Source organism: Chelon labrosus (assembly GCF_963514085.1).
Source record: "Chelon labrosus genome assembly, chromosome: 10".
Classification (NCBI taxonomy): Eukaryota; Metazoa; Chordata; class Actinopteri; order Mugiliformes; family Mugilidae; genus Chelon; species Chelon labrosus.
The window spans coordinates 28,853,442-28,871,639 of record NC_140360.1 but is presented as its reverse complement, the minus strand read 5'-3'; the positions used below and the strand labels follow the sequence as shown (position 1 = coordinate 28,871,639).

The 18,198-nt window shown below is 40.6% G+C and overlaps 1 protein-coding gene across 1 annotated transcript; it reads right to left on the bottom strand.

The window, feature by feature from the left end:
• Positions 1-1,495: 1,495 nt before the first annotated feature.
• Positions 1,496-17,466, bottom strand: LOC311494941 (potassium voltage-gated channel subfamily KQT member 2-like; the record flags this gene model as incomplete). Its single annotated transcript, XM_084554222.1, has 8 exons — positions 1,496-2,030; positions 2,124-2,219; positions 3,164-3,274; positions 3,455-3,580; positions 6,737-6,912; positions 7,193-7,319; positions 7,407-7,497; positions 17,168-17,466. 8 exons carry the CDS (start codon positions 17,464-17,466, stop codon positions 1,932-1,934), a joined length of 1,125 nt encoding a protein of 374 aa, XP_084410348.1. The 3' UTR covers positions 1,496-1,931.
• Positions 17,467-18,198: the final 732 nt, after the last annotated feature.

Sequence of the window (18,198 nt, the reverse complement as noted above, 5' to 3'; positions counted from 1 at the left end):
CATATAATTGTTCAATTGATGAAGAAATAATGAAGGAATCTCCCAATTCTGTCCATGAAAAAGCTTTTTAGTCAATTGACTAATTACATATGAGCTCCTGAAAATAGCTGTATAACATAGCTGTAATCCCTGTACCTTCCCTCCAGTTTATGAATAACATCAAATTAACATTCTTAACCTTCATCCAGTGCATGAAATCACCGTCACATTAGATAAAATCAAAACACTAAAGTTGCAGGCTTAAATACCAAAAGATTGAAAGATGACTTGAATCTGAGAAGTGGTACTGTACTGAGCTCCACAACAAGTCTAAATATTTGATAGAGTTTGGTGTCATAAAGTTGATTTGGCAGACACAAAAGCATAAATCTGGATTACAATGTTTTTACATGTTTAGTCTCCACGTACACTTTTCAGTTTCTTATTTTACTCATTGCTCCAAAAGGTTTACATTTGTGTTTTATTGGAATGCCCATCTCAACAAGATGGACCTCATGTAAAGTCAATTTGAAGGCTCTGCTTGTTTACTTAAAATGAATTGAGTCCAATAATGAGCTAAGTGCATTGCTGGTAATATGAGAAGGAGGTCTGAGTGAATTGGCCCAACCATGAGGCAGTTTCTCAGGAAGTGTTAGAAGCAGGCTGAACTCAAAACTGATATGATCAAAATGCTTGATGATAATTTAATTATTTTGCCAGTATTAACACAAAAAGCAGTTATTTCCCTAGTGAGGACCATCATTTGGAACTTCAAGTCCCAGGAACTCTTTTCCAGGAACTAAAAGGTTCCCTCAGATCAAAGATTGTCTGCATTTCCAATGTGGTCTAGAGACCAACAAAGATAGGCAAGTTAGTCAGCAGTTTGTCCCCATCATTTTTGTCAAAACCTGTTCCACTCCAGTCCAGAAGGTGGCAGTGATACAACAACAGTAGCAGACACTATTCTTTGTGCAACACTGCAACAACAGTAAACATGGAGGAGATTCCAGCCATGCTGTTACTGGATGTGATTTACTGCTTTGCAAATCATAAAATACCCGAAAAGCAACGTTTAAAGTAGGCAAACTGAGTTTATGTTGCAGCGATTGACCACGAAATAAAATGTCACAAGTACCAAGGCTTGCTACCACAGTTGTCCCCTTTCACATTGCACAAGTTCCTTGTTAAGCCTTGCTGATATAATAAATTCGTTCTTGATATAGATCACATTTCTTTTTCACAATCACTCATCATTGTCATTGTTATTAACATCTTGATATTGTAATCATTCTGAGATCATGCAGTCACATCATCAGCTTTGCTTTTTACCTGAATGTCTTGCCCTTCAGATTCCTCAGCAGGTCCAACTGATTCAGGGGAGGAATAAGTCTAGGAAAAGACAAAGAGCACATTGTCATTCTGTCAAGATGATTTCTACAACTAAGGTTACGGCTCGCCTTTGGGCCAATTACAGCTAATTCCATTTACTTTGGCAGGTGTCTATTCTAGAACGAAGCTGAACATGAAGTGATTTCCAAATAGAACAGACAACCACTGATCACATAAAACCCAGAAATCTGTGAAAATTGTGAAAATGAAGCCCAGCAGTTTATTTGCTGATTCATATCTGGACAGCAAGGCAAGTGGTTAAATCTTCAAAGAGGCCACAGAAAGAATTTTGTCTTTTGAACTACATTTCAGATTCTAGTGTCACTGCCAAGACTACACCCTCTGTAAAATAGCCTTATTAAAGCAGAAAGTGAAATGTCACACCAGTGTCTGACTGTTAATCTGATCCAACAAAGAAGCTTGGAATACAATAAGATGAGGATATTCTGCGGGTTCAGTTTTCCACTTTGCTTCCAAGTCTAACTAAGATGGCAGAATGTGATATGAGAAAAACAATTGTATCTCCTAAAAGTGCTGAATAATATGCTGCATGATTTGATTATTTACCTGTACATTGGAACAGCTACAGTCTGCTCATAAAAATCCCAAGTGCACAGCAGATCTGTGCGGGAAAGGTTGGTAGCATAAAACCTCCAAGCCCCCTGGATAAAGCAATACAAACGTGTAATTTAATACAATTTAAGTCAATTTAACGGCTTTAACGGTGTTGTTATATCAGTTTCTCAGAAGTATACCTGGATAAGGCCTGCTGCAGGGTTCCGTCTCTTCTCGAAATGTTTCTGTCTATGCTGCTCTTGGACTTTGAGGGCAAAACCAGAGCCCAGGATGCCCTAGAGACATAGAAATAAAGTGATCAGCGACCCTAAATAGAGAGATTGCACGAACAGCATGTTACCTCCTCCAACACTATGCACAACCCAAGCACAACACAGCAGTCCAGCAAACAAATGTAACAAAAACATCTAGTGAAGAGGTAATTTCACAGGTTCACATGTCTGCAAAGCCTCGAGGTTAGAGAAATGTCAGAGGAAATGCTGAATGTCAAATGCTGCGGCAAAAAGGGGAGTTTTTCCCGTTAACTGAGAGCTGGTCTAGCAATCCACAATTTTTTATGCGCGACAGATTGAACATGTTAGCTGCTTAAACAGAGCTTACTGCTGTCCTTTTAGCTTTGTTTTTGGTCTCTATCATTTGTCTCTCTTTATGGTTATCTTTATCATGTCCCCATCTAGTTGTGCCTATCAGCTGGACCTAGACCTGGTTTGAAAGGTTAATGACAGCATCAAGAGTGAATCATAACAGTACATTAGGTGAAAAACTGAAACAATGAGCTCTGTGAACCATATAGTTGTGAGTTCTTTCACATTAAATATAGCACTAGGATCAAATAATTTTTTTGCTCTTGCTATTTTTTTATTCTTTCTGTAAACTGTTGTGAACTGCAATTTCCCCATTGCGGGACTAATAAAGGTTTTCTTATTCTTATTCTTATTCTTAATTCAAATTAATCTAAGATTACTGATTAGGGATGTTTTAAAGCAATACATGCATTGTGTTGCATTCCTAAATATTGTCAAACAAAAGATAGCAATTCATTAAAAGAAACTACAAGGAACACTACAAGGAAGAGTGCATCATAGAACTGGATGTACAGTTATTTTACAGTGTACAAAGCAGAAAAACACAAATGAGACAGTTCCAGATCAACGCTTTGTACTCTTTCATTAACGACACTGTGAGGTTCAAAGCACTGCTGACTACCCGTCATACTCACAGCAGGAAGTGCAAAAAATGCCACCCCTATCATGCTGAAAGTGGCTGCCAGCAAGCGTCCATTCCAGGTCTTGGGAACCTTATCACCATAACCAATGGTAGTGAGGGTGATCTATTAAAGAATAAAAAGATCACTGTTACTGTTTGATTAGATTGCTGTTTACAGCCTGTATATACTGTCATGGAAAACTTAAATAAATAAATCCGTGGGATAAATTAAAGGATTATCTTATCTTATCTTGTCCCTTAAAACTTTAAACCATGACCATTTTGTTGTTTTATTTAATCTTACCAGTCCCCACCAAAGAGCATCAGCATAGGTCTCAAACTCTGCATTTGACTCCTTTTCCACGGAGTAGACCAAGAATGAAGCCAGGATGAGGCACAGGAAGCCGATGTACCACGCTGTGATGAGCTCCTACAGAGAAAACCAATTTAGTGTGCATCAGGGAGTCTGAAGTAATAAAGTTTCCTCTAAGATGCTTTACAAAGGTGGCAATGTTACCACTGCCAACTGGTAAAAATATCCATTCCATAATAATACTGGACATGACAAAATGAGTTCCATGTCCTGTGTGACAAAGTATTTCATAAACATCTTTATACCCCTCTGCTACACACAGGCTGCAGACCCGCTGTCTATACTTCTCACATCAACTCACACAAACACGCACACAGCAGCACATTTTCCACAGCTTCGTAGTGCAAGCAAATGTTTCTATTTCACATCTCACTAAAATAAAACTGAGAGAAATGTGTTTCCCCACCCATGACAGGAATACTTGAAAGAGACACGGCCAACAATAGTGCTTCACTGAAAAAAACACAATAAAGAATAAAAGGCTGCTGCTGCTTTAGCTTAAACTCGGGTAGGTTCAAATCCCATGTGAAGATGTCATCAGCTAGTTTAACAAGCAGTATTTTATTTATGCTGCTACAGTTGTAGATTTGAACTCAGTTGTAATTGCATCCTAATTACTTGTCAGCTAACTATTCTACAGTTCTTTGTGTAGACAAAGGCCATCGAAACCTATCCAGCAGCACAAAGATTGTGGTTTGGTTCCAGGTAGGTCTGCTAAAGAAACATTGTGTAATGTATTGCAAGCTTGAGGAGGGGTAGACTATTTTGGCATATTTGTAAAGATATTTTGCGAAACCACAGAAAATTGTCTTTAAAAATTATTCATTCATTCATTCATCTTCTATACCCGCTTATTCCTGTTAAGGGTCACGGGGTCTGCTGGAGCCTATCCCAGCTGTCATCGGGCGAGAGGCAGGGGTACACCCTGGACAGGTCTCCAGTCTATCGCAGGGCTAACACAGAGAGACAGACAACCATTCACAATCACATGCACACCTACGGGCAATTTAGAATCACCAATGAACCTAATGAGCATGTCTTTGGACAGTGGGAGGAAGCTGGAGTTTTAAAAATTATTATTATTATTTTTTTTGTATGCAGCGTAAACTGATTTGTGCATCTTTGACAACATTGTGGCTGCATGTTTATGGAGTTTGGAGCTGTGAATGCAGACAGACTTGGTATTGAAAACAATACCTTAACCTCCTGTTCATGTCTAAATTGAATGTACCCATTCCCTGAATGTTCTTTTGAGACTGCCACCCACATGAGGTTACCAGTCATTATGGGACCTAAATAGCTGAAATCCTAGAATTACCAACAGGCAGCTTTAGTCAAGTTAAAGTGACTGCAGATCAGATTTAGTTTAACATTCCAGTCCAAGCATTGATTAACTCCCCCACAATCTCATCAGTGTTCAGTAAAATTACATATGTAGATTTTTTTGTCCTTTAAAGTAATCCCTTCATGCCTTAAGAAAGGCTTACGTTTGATTCTACAACTCATTTTATAAGTATGGATCAATTTATACGCAAATGACCCAACCAAACCTATCCCCAATGACCTTTCTGCAGCTCGCGCACACCTGCTTACCTTCAAAACTGCTCAGACACTGTAAAACAAAACTACGCTACACAATAGTGAGTTGCTAAGTGATACAGAACAAGGAGCAGAAGGAGCGGACAGAAAAAGGAGAAGGAGAAGCAGTAATAGATATCTCAGCTCAGGTCCAAGCTCAGCTTGGACAAGTCAGTTATTTTTTAAAGATTTTAAACTGGAAGAAAAGCTTTGAAGACCACAGAAAGTCCTCTATTTCATCATAACCAGTGTTACATGCACCAGTGGTACGTATTTAGTCACAGTTACAATTTAAATAGATGCTATTTAGAATACAGTTACATTGTTGAAATCAATGAATTACATGACGGTACGTTTATGTTACATGTGTTTATTTACTCTCTAAATAAATGAAGGCAACTCTGTGGATCTCCTGGAAGTCCTTGAGTAGAACATGCAACCAAAGACTCTACTACTGTAAAATTCATTTTAGCTAATTACATGGTTAGTCAAGATAATGGAGTCGGAGCAGGAGCTGGGCTGGCTTTAACCTTTTAAAATATTTGTAGGTAGCTACCTGCTTACCTAACATGTCATTTGACTCGTATGTGCTGATTTGCTACGACTATTTGACATGCTACCTTTTTTTATTGAGTACAGGGATGATTGCTGCATTCATACACGTATAATACAATTAAATGTGGAAGAAATCCCGGTATTGAGAAATCGTTACTCAGATTGAGTAATGTATCGGAATACGTATTCTGAAACGGAATCCATTTTAAAAGTGTCCTTCCCGACACTGATCAAAACCAAGACCCAACTTGCAAGTTGATGGGATTGTGTCCTTAGATCTTTTTCACTTATGAAACCCAAGATGTTCAAATCAATGTTTTTGAAACTGTAACTGGAGCGCTAAAGTTTCAAAATGAAAATGATCAGCATTTATTTTGCTCATGAAATATCTTCTAGCATATGAAATACACCATACGGATATGATATGGTTAAAAACTTGATTTTCATCAGAGGGAATCTTTAAAACACCATCTAAAAGAATAATAACACAACTTACACCGATCAGCCACAACATTAAAACCACTGACATAATAAGTAAATAACACTGACCACCTTGTGACAATCCCATGTTCTGCTGGGAAACTTTTGGACCTGGCATTCATGTAGATGTTACTTAGACATGTACCACCCACCTAGACCAGACCAGGCACCCCCACCCCATAGCAATGACACTCCTTGATGGCAGCAGCCATCCCCAGCAGGATGCAGCCTGACACAGACACACACACAAAAACGATTTAGGAACAACTAAAAAAAAAAACTTGAAGAACAGCACAAGGCGTTGACCTGGCCTCCAAATTCACTAGATCCCAAACTGATCAAGTATCTGTGGGATGATCCACAGAGGCCCCTCCACTCAACCCATAGGACCAAAAGGCCCCCACTAACAACATTCTGTTGTCAGACACCACAGGACACCCTCAGAAGGACCATGTCCATTCTCTGATGAGTCACAACTGTTTTGGAGGAACAAGGGAGACCTACACAATATTAGGAAGGTGGTCATAAAGTTATGTCTGATCGGAGTATAATAACATATTTAAGTTAACTATAGACAAAACTAAACAATGCCAGGATCACCTTGCTGTGGGCGTAAACTACAGATCCAAGCAGCTTCCAGGTGCCTCCACGGCGGTCCATACGCAGCATGCGCAGGATCTGCAGGAATCTCAGACTCCTGATGGCCGAGGTGGCAAAAACATTGCCCTGAGATCCAGCTGCCAGCACGGAAACTGAGGCGATCAGCACCATAATGTCTTGAGAGAGAAGCAGAACGCAGTAATGGAATACATGTGAAAGCAAAGGAAAGCACGAGCTCATATGTCTTTGATCAGATCAGACTGAATTAACAACACTTGGTTTCTATAGTAACAAACTTAGACAAATTTAGTTTTAAAGATCGTACCCTCGTTTAGAGATTCCTGTACTTGTATATTGGCAGAAAACACATGATGTTTCTGTGTTTTGTTTCTTCTGTAGGAGCAAGGTGTGACAACTGACAGCCAGCAAAAAACACGTGACATACTGTTTTCTCACCTATGACACAGAAAGGCTTTCTGGCAAATTTTAGCCTCCCTCTCCATCCTCTGTATCGACAGCAGCAGCCAGCAGCCCATATCCTTACGATGTACTCCACGCCAAATACCACGATAGTCACAATTTCCTGTGGGGCACACCGCAATGGTGAAGTTAACCCTGTGGCATGAATGTGCAAGCAGTGGAGGAATAAAACAAATAAAATGATACCCACCAAGATGTACAAGGCACTCTCTGAGCTGGTTTTGAACTCTCTGATGGTGGCGAAGACTGAGAGTATGAGACAGGAAAAGACCAAGAGGAAGCTGGAGATGAGAAAGGGAAAAACATTTATTGCTTTTTCATGCTAGCACACTGCATGTCACTGATACACTTCAAATCCTGTTTTGGGCACAGATAGGAAGCAGTTGGATAAATCTATAAGAAACATACAGATATATAGTAGCATCTGCGATGTGAGTGGAAGGTGACTAAGGGGCTGCACTGCTCAGCCAGTCTGTTCTCAATTCATCAGCCTTCTGCTGAAATCATAAGCTTGTCATTTTTAAGAGAGTAAGTGTCATTAATTATGACAGAAAAACTGGTAATAATCTGATGTAAAAAGTGATTCACTGGTCTGATGGGTTTAAGCAGACTGTCCTGATGCACTAAATAGGCACTAAATGGGATTTGGAAGAAAATCAATTGTGCTCCACACACCCAGAAGATGGGTTGAGAACATCAGCCGAGCACCTCATTGGGTGAAAGATAACATGTGATTAATAAAGGAAGAAGCACGGAAGGGCCTGACCTCAGGGGCTTTCTTTAGAAAAGATCTTCTGGAAGAAATCCAAAGGAGAGCTAATGGATAGTGCCTGATGAAAACCAATACTGAGGGAATGCAGGGTTTTAAAAGACGCAGCTGCAACTAGCATTGATCATAGTTGAGATACTATGGGCTGACTTTAAGTATTTCCTGAGTGCAAGATCATGTGTTACAGTTTAAATTTCACAAACAATGATATAATGCACAAACATACAGTAGGAGATACAATTAAGGTATTAGGTAGCATGATAATTAAATTAAATAGTATTGCACAGTTGGAAATAAAGCAGAGTTAGTGTGCTAAATAGAAAAGAAACAACAAGCTACAAGAGGAAAATCGAGCCGAGCAGAGCAGAAGGAATTGCAAAGTGATAATGGCTTTTGGGTGACACCTTGCCATTATACAGTTCATAGTCATTTAATCCATAATTAAAGTCAAAATATTGACTTGTGCAGCTTTAAAAATGCAGAAGATGGTCATCATGGCAACACTGCAGCAGTGAAGACCAGCCCTGACACACAGACTATGTGGAATTCTATGATCCCAAAGCAGGTCACCCTCAACAACAACGATTAAAAAGCCTGAACCCAGTCTCACACATATTCAGTGATGGTTTGCACATATCCTGCATATCCTCATCATCGATGTTAGCACCAGCCTAATGGTAAGGGTGACACTTTTAACGCGAAACTTCCTTCTCAAAGCTCAGTATGTCAGATCTGATCGATATCGCACCCAGAAGTTCAGAAGTGAAGGATTTAACAGTGAAAATCTCAATACAACAAGATGCATCTGAACATTTCCTTCAGGTACGCTTAACCACACATCTCCTTGTGAATTTACTCTGTGTGAACACACCAATAACATCTGACTGACCTATTTCTGGATTTTTTCAATCTATCCCAACATCCAATTTCATCTAACTATTTACTTTGTGGTATGTTTTGTCCAGCCTTTGATCACTCGACATGAAGCATGCTCACCAATCCTTCTTGAATAATAATAACAATAATACTTAAAAAAATGCAATTTGTTTAACTTCTCAGATGTAGCTCATGTTTTTCTGCCGCTGCATTTTACATCCTATCAAACTTCTTTCAGTAACCGCTGGCTGTCAGCCAATCAGAATGAACCGTCAGGGATCAACTTAGTGCAACAACTGTAAAGTCAATGGATATTCTTTGTTATTCCTAACCAGAGGCGTAAACACACAGAAACAAAAAAGTGAGCCTAAAGTGGAGACCAGATAACAGTGGTACAAAAAACTTATTTCAATAGATTATATTTTAAAAAATCTAAATAAGTGATAAATGAGATGTGGTGAGCTTGTGCATCCAAAGAGGCCTCTCCTGCCTTTTATCCATGTCTTGTCAGATGTGGCTGGTTTTTCCCCTCATGCACCTCCCAAGGGCCAGTGGGGGTGCAGAAGGACATACCAATAAGCTCATAGCACTTTGCGCTCCAGTTACATCAGTTGACCCTTTGATGGCCTTCTGATTGATCTTCTGACCTCCACCTATTATTTATCTGATCTAGCAACAGTAACACAGGAAGTTGGGACATGACAAAAGGTTGAAGCCGTCTGGTTGGTGGTCAGCAAACCAGTTAGGCCAACAAAGGGTCAGTTCTGTTCATTTCATTTTGTGAAATGAGACTGAGGTCGTACATCTTAGGGAAATGTGTGGTTTCGGATTTTTACACACCACTGATGACTACACAGCAGTTAATGCTTGCTTGGTAAAAGGGAGCACTTTAACGCTCCATATTCTTCCTGTTTTCCAGTCTAGTTAGGATTATTAAAAATAAGTTAACCTATGTTTTTCTGGTATGTTAGAAATTAGGTTGGTACAGAGTTTGTCACTTTATATTGACAGTACTGTATTATTTATAATTTTCTTGTATTGTTGATCACTAAAATTTCAATCTTGTTGTTTGGCAGTTGTACTTGTACTCGTGGTTGTTAGTGTATATCATCCAGGAATGGCAAAACAAGTTCCTTCTTTCTTTTTCACAGTCATTTGATGCCCTGATGATCAGCACCAGAGTGAAGGTGTGAATTATGTGCACACACTTGTCAGAGTGTTAGATTTCACACTGAAACTGAAGCTTGAATAGATTTTCCTGGTCTGAAGAAAATATTACCCTCCTTTGATTACCTGCTCCAAGCAAGTCCACAAGGAAACAGCACTGATGTGTTTTCTAGTTGAATTCACTGCTTTTGTCCTATGACTCCCGCGAGGTGTCTGTTATTCCGATCTTTTCCAAGGTGGTGTAGCCATGAGGCATATTATGTTCAGACAGTCAAGAAGTCACACACTTCACATCTTGTCATTTACAGAACTCTGACTCGCCATTTTACCATCTGAAGACTAGCGTTTCTTGTGTATAGAGGAAACTAACATTTGCTCACAGGTCTGCATTAGATGTCAGGCAGATATTTCAGAATGTCAGTGCATGCTGCTAAAAAAAGAGTCCAGGACATCAACTAAAGTAAAATCACACATCTCGGACAGAGCCAGGCAGGCTGATTCCACCTGCTTCCTGCCTGTATGCTAAGCTAAGCCAGCCATCTCCTAGCTATAGCCTCATATTTAAGGGGCAGATATGAAAGCGGCATCAATGATTCAAATAAGCACATTTCTCAAAATGGCAAACCTTTAACTAGTTTGATGAAGCTTGCAAATAGAAAAAAATAATTGCATAATATTGCACAAAATCAGTTTGACATGTTATTATTGTCAATCAGAACAAAAATGCTTAATGTAACCACCTCAACCAGGACAGGCTGGCCTGATTAAAGGGGAATTTCAAACAGTTAAGAGGGGTGGTGTAGAACCTTTAACAATCTGTTTAATAGGAAAATATTAGCTTCTAAAAACCATGTAAACACTTCATCTTATTATTTCTCTCTGGTGAGAGAGAATACATTCTTTCTTGGTGATGTGCAGCGTTTCTGGGAGGAACAGAAACACGTGTGATGCAAGAATGTATTTTATTGAATTAAAGTTCTTCTTGCTATATTTCAGTGCTCCACAGTGGCCATTTTGTGCATCAGAAATCTATTTTGATTGACGTTGGGGCATGGAAACACATACAGCTTTTTAAAAATAATTTTATTTAGTGCCCATATAAACAGTTAAGCTGGAATAAATATTACCACTTTAAACCCTTTTCACAGTTTTCACAGAATTTCAGCCAGCCACAGCAGCTGGCTGGCTGAAATTCTATTTGGAGATCCTTTTATGCATCTTTAGTGACCCAGCCTTGCCAGGCTCATCATTACCTACTAATAGGGACACTTGCTGATAAAGGAGAAGCCAAGAACCTGCTTCCTGAAACAGTCACAAATTAGCTCCTAGATACTCGTCTATCTATTTCTTTACGATCAGCAAAATGAGGACTTCCTTTATGCCTCTGTGTCGTACTGCATGTGGATTCACACAGCATCTCAAAATGGGAGATATGGTGAAGTATATGAGGCCAAGACAGTTCAAAGATGACTATAAACCTGTTCTGCTATGGTGCAAGGGCACAACGTTTCTGAAAACATGCAATTGTGCTGTTTTTCCAGAAAGAAACCATTAGAAAATACACTTTGTTGCTTTTCTTCCGAAAGACAGGTGTATGCTACTTTCATTGTTCTAAGTAAGAAGCTTCACCCAGCAGTCAGATTAGCATAGCATAACTACTGGAAACAGCTTGCCTGGCTCACAATCAAAGAGCCCCAGCAAGAGGCAACCCAAACTCTGGGGGCTGAGAAATGAAGTTCCTAAAATGGCCACTTGAGGTTAGCTTCAAAAGAGCGCTGAATTTTTCACTCGTCCAATTACATTCTATCAAGGGCTAGATTTGTGCCTAATTAAAGGTTCCACTCACACTCATCCTCCGTGTTAATTTATTAATCGTCCAAGATATAGGTGGAGTGACAAAAAAAAAAACACTGACAAAATGGCGAAGACCAGAGCCACCACACTGAGATTCAAAACCACTTTTCAGGAATCCTGTGGATGACATTACTTAGTGTTCATCCATTTTTATATATACATTATAGACTTTGGGAGCCTCCACAGTGTTGCGAGGTGGCTGTAACTTCTTATATTATTACTAATATTTAGACTGTAGTCTTATAAGAAATCAATGAGTACTGCATGTTTCAAAATTAGGAAGTATTTGTCATAGTTAATGCAAAGAAAAAAAAATGAAACGGAACATTTGGCCTTCTACATGGTTTTCTGTCTTCTAACCAAAGGGACCATGCCATTTAAGAGAAAGATGTTTCAATCAGTCATAAAGTAACTCTCTGAAAGTGTATCCTCTGCAGCACATACGTACATAACCACACACCCACAAACATATTCTATTATTACAGTCTCTTCTCTGGCACTTAAGTCCTCAGGAAAACAAAACCACGGAGAGTAAAAATGACATTCCTTTTTGCAGCTGAAAAAAAACAGCCACAAACAGCAACACACACACACACACACACCCACACACCATCACACACACACACACACACACACACACACACACACACACACACTTGTTGCCAGAAAAGTCCAGACGATATCAATGAGAACGTGACTGTCAATCAATCAAGTTGAGGGGGCTGTTGTTGGAAGCAGAAAGGCCCGCATTTCCTCCTGAGCTGCGGATAAAGAAACATTGATTTGCCCGGCTCAGCATAACGTTGCCTACCCAGACATACTCATCATGCTAAATTTAGACTGCGATGAACCAAAGAAGAGCAAATGAGGAGGAAAGGGCTTCTCACTAAGCAAATAGTGCCTGTGAAGACCATGTGCCAGCACTGCGGCATCCCCTCCATGGACTTGTCAGTGGATGTTTGAGAGGATTTTCTGCGGCGCTCATTTTGTATATATAATTACGCCAGCGACCCTGCTCGCATAGCTACCTGCTGTCATTGTATTAATTATGAGTCGCAGAGGTAGCTTGCTGTGAAATCAGCACACAGCAACCTTTTGCGGGAAACACTGAGAACATTTTAGTCATTAGACTGAGTTTTGAACATATTCTGTAAACCTGTTTGATTTTTCTTGTGTTTCCTGTTTCCTGGCTATGTTTTCCCTCCTTTGGGATCACGTGATTAGTTTCTCCTTGTCTTTTCCGCCCTCAGTAGTCTCACCTGGGCCTCCTTAGCCTTAAATATAGTTGTCAGTTCTCCTGTTGTGCCTAGCTACATGATATACTTTGGTTCTTTCTTGAATGTCTTCTCAAGTTATTCTGAGTTCTCCTTATGTCTCCTTGTTCTTAGTGTTTTCTGGTTTTCAGTTGTTGGATTCTTCTGTTGGATTGGATTGGATTCTGTATAGTTTACCCTGCCTTATCATTGCGTCCTGTTTCATCAAACTTAACTTTATTATTTCATTTAGTCTAATTCCTCCTCTGTTTGGATTTGGATCCTCTCTTTTCCTGCCGTATGGGACACTTAAAACGTTTTATTTCTTGTATACATTGTGCAAAATAAGAGTTTATTTTCTTAAAATTAACCAAGAAATAAAAAATCTAAACTAAATGTCCCTAGTGGAGTAGAGTGGGGTTTAGAGTTGCCATCTATATCAGCATAATAATAGAATATATACAATGTAACTGAAACCAATCCTTTACAATAAAAGACTTTTACATTTTTGACAATAAGATAGGACGGCCATGTTAAATCAGATCCATCTGGCCAAAATCTCTTCCAGGACAAACAATCATGCGTGTACTATATGTACACAGTAGACAAAAGTGGCCCTAAAATGTGGGGTGAACACATTTAATGGGACATTCCCTTATAAGGAACAACATCCTTCATTTTATGCTGGAGAAGGCTTTCCAAAATGTCTATAAGTGTCTATATGTCTGCAGCAGCACAACAGAAACAATCATTTGGATAGCTCTGCTGTAGATACTGGAGTACCATGCCATTGACCTTTTGTGCAGTGTATGAATCGGCTAGTTTTGTACTAACAGTAATGGAGTGAAAATACATCTGTGGTTGCTTTCAATTGATGAGAGTGCAGTTAGACGGTGATGTGAGCACTTACTTGATTAAACTACACAAAAGTAATCTCAAATCTTTAAGCTGAACTGAGTGCGGTAATACAAGCGATTCAAGCAGCCATCCATTGGTAATGACTCTAAAAAGTCATTTTCTTTAGAAAAGCACTTTTTCAATTATTTATTTGCCTTTTTATTGTGTCTCTGAGGCTCTGTCAGAACTGTTAGCATAATGACTGATACATTTGAATTCCGATTACCATCATCAAAAGGATGATGACATTGCGTATGTGCCCTGTGCATCATAATGCAACAATAGCCAGAGTGGAGAAAGGTCAGTAAACTGACTCAGTACTTTCAGCGTCAGATCAAGATTCTTTGTTTATAATAACAGAACACATTTCATTCCAAACCTACCCTAAACCCAGGCACCAGACTTCCACTTCCACACAGCAGACTCACTTCTCTGAAAACAGACCACTCCATCACATCTCAGCAGCTTGGCAGCCAGCATCTGTCTGCTACTGTCCTTGTTTCAATTCTTCCCAGCTTCATCTTCAGCTGGGCCAGCTCAGCAAAACAGTGAATAACTGGACCATGTCCTCGAACTGTCTCACTGAAACCCCTTAACGGCGCACTTATATTCATTGGCTGATCACCTTCCCTGTCCATTCTCCTCTTTTTGCCTCCTCTCCTCAGTAACACTACTTTTCTACTTTGGTGCAAAACTGACTCATTTTATGGCTCCAGACACTTTTCAATTCCCTCACACAGCTGGTGCTTTCTGCAAAGAGGACACTCAGTAATCAGACTCCTCTTGAAGACAAACCAGTGACAATATCAGAGCTCTGAGTTCTGTATCAGAGCAGGAATGTAGCTTTGCAGAGATGGTGACTGTCAACATTAAAGTCTTTTTTAAAACTGTCAGCAAGGAATAGGATTTGTAACAAGGAACAAGCTGCATTTTACAAGATGCTAAAGATTTAGATCCACAGGAACATCCTTGATTGTGGAGCACTGTGTCTCTCTCCTTTATCTACTGTTGGCCCAGCGACAGGACTGAAGGGGAAGGGTGGCCTTGGTCTCAGGCAGCTACTACACAAACACAGGGAGAAAGCAAGCGAGAGAACCAAGGCAACAAGACAGAGAGTACTCTGTACACTGGATATGCAGTAGGTACTCATGTTCCACATACTGATCATTCACATGCATTACAAACGAGGCCACAGAACAAAACACCTGCCCAGCAGATGCAGAGAAATCCCACCAAATAACCGTTCTCTAAGCATTAGCGCATTTTGCAGCGCTGTCTTCCTCAGTTCAAGGCAACGGTGTCACTGCCAAAATCTTCCGTAGGAACAGAATGAAACACGCAGAGAAAGATTTGACTAGTATGAGCACATGATAGTTTTATATATCAGCAGGCTGGAAGCAAAGGGCTGGGAGATTAAACGAAGAGTGGTGACTATGAATAATGTATAGAAGAGACAAATGGAATACAGGCAGAGCTGCTCTACGCAGGATGAATAGAACAGTGTGCACACTGTATGAATTCATCTGGGTGTATGTGCGTCAGAGTTAATGATCACTTTCACCTCTCCTATCACAATATTTTGTGTTAGGACAGAGTTGGGCACAAGTTTATAACTTTCCAGAGGATTCTGATTTTAGACAGCACACACGCCACTGGCCCTGTTCTATTTAGGTTGCTTTGTGTAGTTTGTCTCCAAATGCTGTATTATAAGTTCTACATGCACTAGATTCCACCATCCTCTTCAGAGTGCTATTGGTCAATGAAAAGCTCCCAAAAAGCAAAAAGTAAAAATCAGAAGGTGAGAAAGGAGCTTTAGTTGGCTGCTATAGTATTCAGTTATTTCAGTTAATATTTCAAAAGAAGCCAGTGGGCTCGTGTGAGTGTGTGTGGTTTCACATTAAAGTGCAGGCTTACTTCTGGGCATCGGGGCGTCTCTGGGGAGTCGATATGCTGTGCACAGTGAATTCCTTAACACCGTGGCCATTTCAACTCATCACTACTAACCATGCAGCAGCACTGAACCAGGACGATTCAGGCTCAAAATGCAGTTAACCCACATCTTCATTTGGAGAACATGCGCAGAATGCACTGCAAGGCTGTCATCTTGTTTGGATGCACAAAACACAGCACGTTACATGTAATAAAAGACAACTGCACTCATTTCATACGAACGTTTACTACTAATGAGGAGTAGCTTGTGCAGACAGTTAGAGTAATTACTGGTGTCTTAAAGAGAAAGTGTGCATTACAGATGTGGAGTATTGTCAATTATGAAGCAGGGAGGATTTAAATAGATGCTTTTGGTTGCATGATGAGAAATGTCGGATCAGAGTCTGGGCATCTGGGACACAAATTATTTTTTAAAATGTGTTTCTTGTGAATCCTCATCACTAAATTCCTGCAGAATCTCTTTAATATGAAGGATGGCTGTTTTCACTGGTGGCTGCTTGGCCTCCGTGCTGACCACTCACCAGAGATCACAGATCATCAACCTACATATTTACGATGGCACCACTGGGGTGTGACATTAACTCTTTGGCAGGCAGTGTTCTGCATTCAACTCAGTGACTTGACATAGAAAGGAAACAAAAGGAAGGCATCATGTTCCAGCTGTGAGCAGTCACACACACACACACACACACACACACACACACACACACACCCACAGTCTACTGTATATGCAGCTTCACATCACTGTGCAGACCGTGCGACGTTAATTAGGGAAAGTGCCGGCGCGGCCCGGAGCTGTCCACAGACCGTTGTGCTGAAACCTGCCGCAACACGTAAACTCTAATCAATGAAAAATAATAGTATGTAAACGTGAGCACATGTCATTTATACACTGCAGACATGTATTACATCATAGAAACACGAGTTGCAAAGATACAGTTATAGCAGGACTTCTGTATGTGAAGTTGCAGCCCCTTCTGCAATCCGGATAGGAGTCTGGCAGCATTTAACCCTTTAATGCGTCATTTAACGTAATCACCAATGCAGAATGTGATACCTGCAAAACTGAATGGCAGCTGTCCCAGACCATGACACAGGAACAGCGGCGTATCCCCCAAGTACTAAAAAAGGCAACCATGAAAGAATTACCATGCTCTGCAGAAGCCCGAGCAGTAGGCTACTTACACATAAGCGTGGTAGATGAACGCCCATCCCCGAGGTCTTTCCAACGCATTATAGAGAAAATTCTGTAGTTTCCGATAGCTGGCATTTTTCTTCGACGGTCTGGGTCTCCCGCCAGAGATGCTGGATCTCGGTCTGCAGAGGATGCCGCTCCGCTTGGTGCTTTCCGAGCCCGCAATGAGCAGCGCCCCGTCCCTGCTGGATTCGGGAGCCCCGGGGTCCAAACCGACGAACCCGACTTTGTGCTTCTTCTCTCCGGCTTGAGTTGGGTAAACCCCGCCGTTGAGAGATTTCTTCACCATCCTAAAGTCGAGACGACTCTGAGAAGGAGTTGTACGTGCCCTTGCCGCGGGGATGCATCACCGGTGCTGAGGGGTGTGTGCTGGTGATGAATGCAGTCGGCGTCGGTCCCCACTAGAAAACCAATTGCAAGAACCACGAGAAACTGCACAGTGGATGCTTTTTCCCTTAGCCCCTTCCGGCCACCTGACACACACAGCAAGGAGAGTAATGCACATGATTTTTACTCCCCTGTCTAATCTTGTGAGTCATCTGCAGTAGGCAATGGAAGCTATGTGCAATCACTTAATGGTCCAGAATAAAACCAATTACATTAAGTTCAAGAATCTAGCGCACAAACATCTGGTCAGAGTGGACAAATACTGTCAAAAGCAATTACAAGTCGGAGGGGTGAGGGGTGGGGGGGTCATTACTGTGCTTTATCCTGAGATAACCTTCCATTCTCTCCACTCAACTCCAGCCCAAGAGAGAACCTGCAAGGAAGGCCTTCATTGGATGATGCATGTTCATGCAATATTTATGTGTGTAGTTTTCTCCGGGCAGGGTAATGGAAACCAAAAACTATGTCGAGCTATGCTTTAAAATTTGCATTCTCAAGAAACACACAGTGCCTCTGCCAAGATCTGAAATGTAAACATCTGTCAGCATCAGCAAGATATAAACAAAAGAAGATGAAGACTCGCTTTAGCTTTAGCATTATGATCTGAGCGAAGTTAGTTTTCTCATAAGATAAA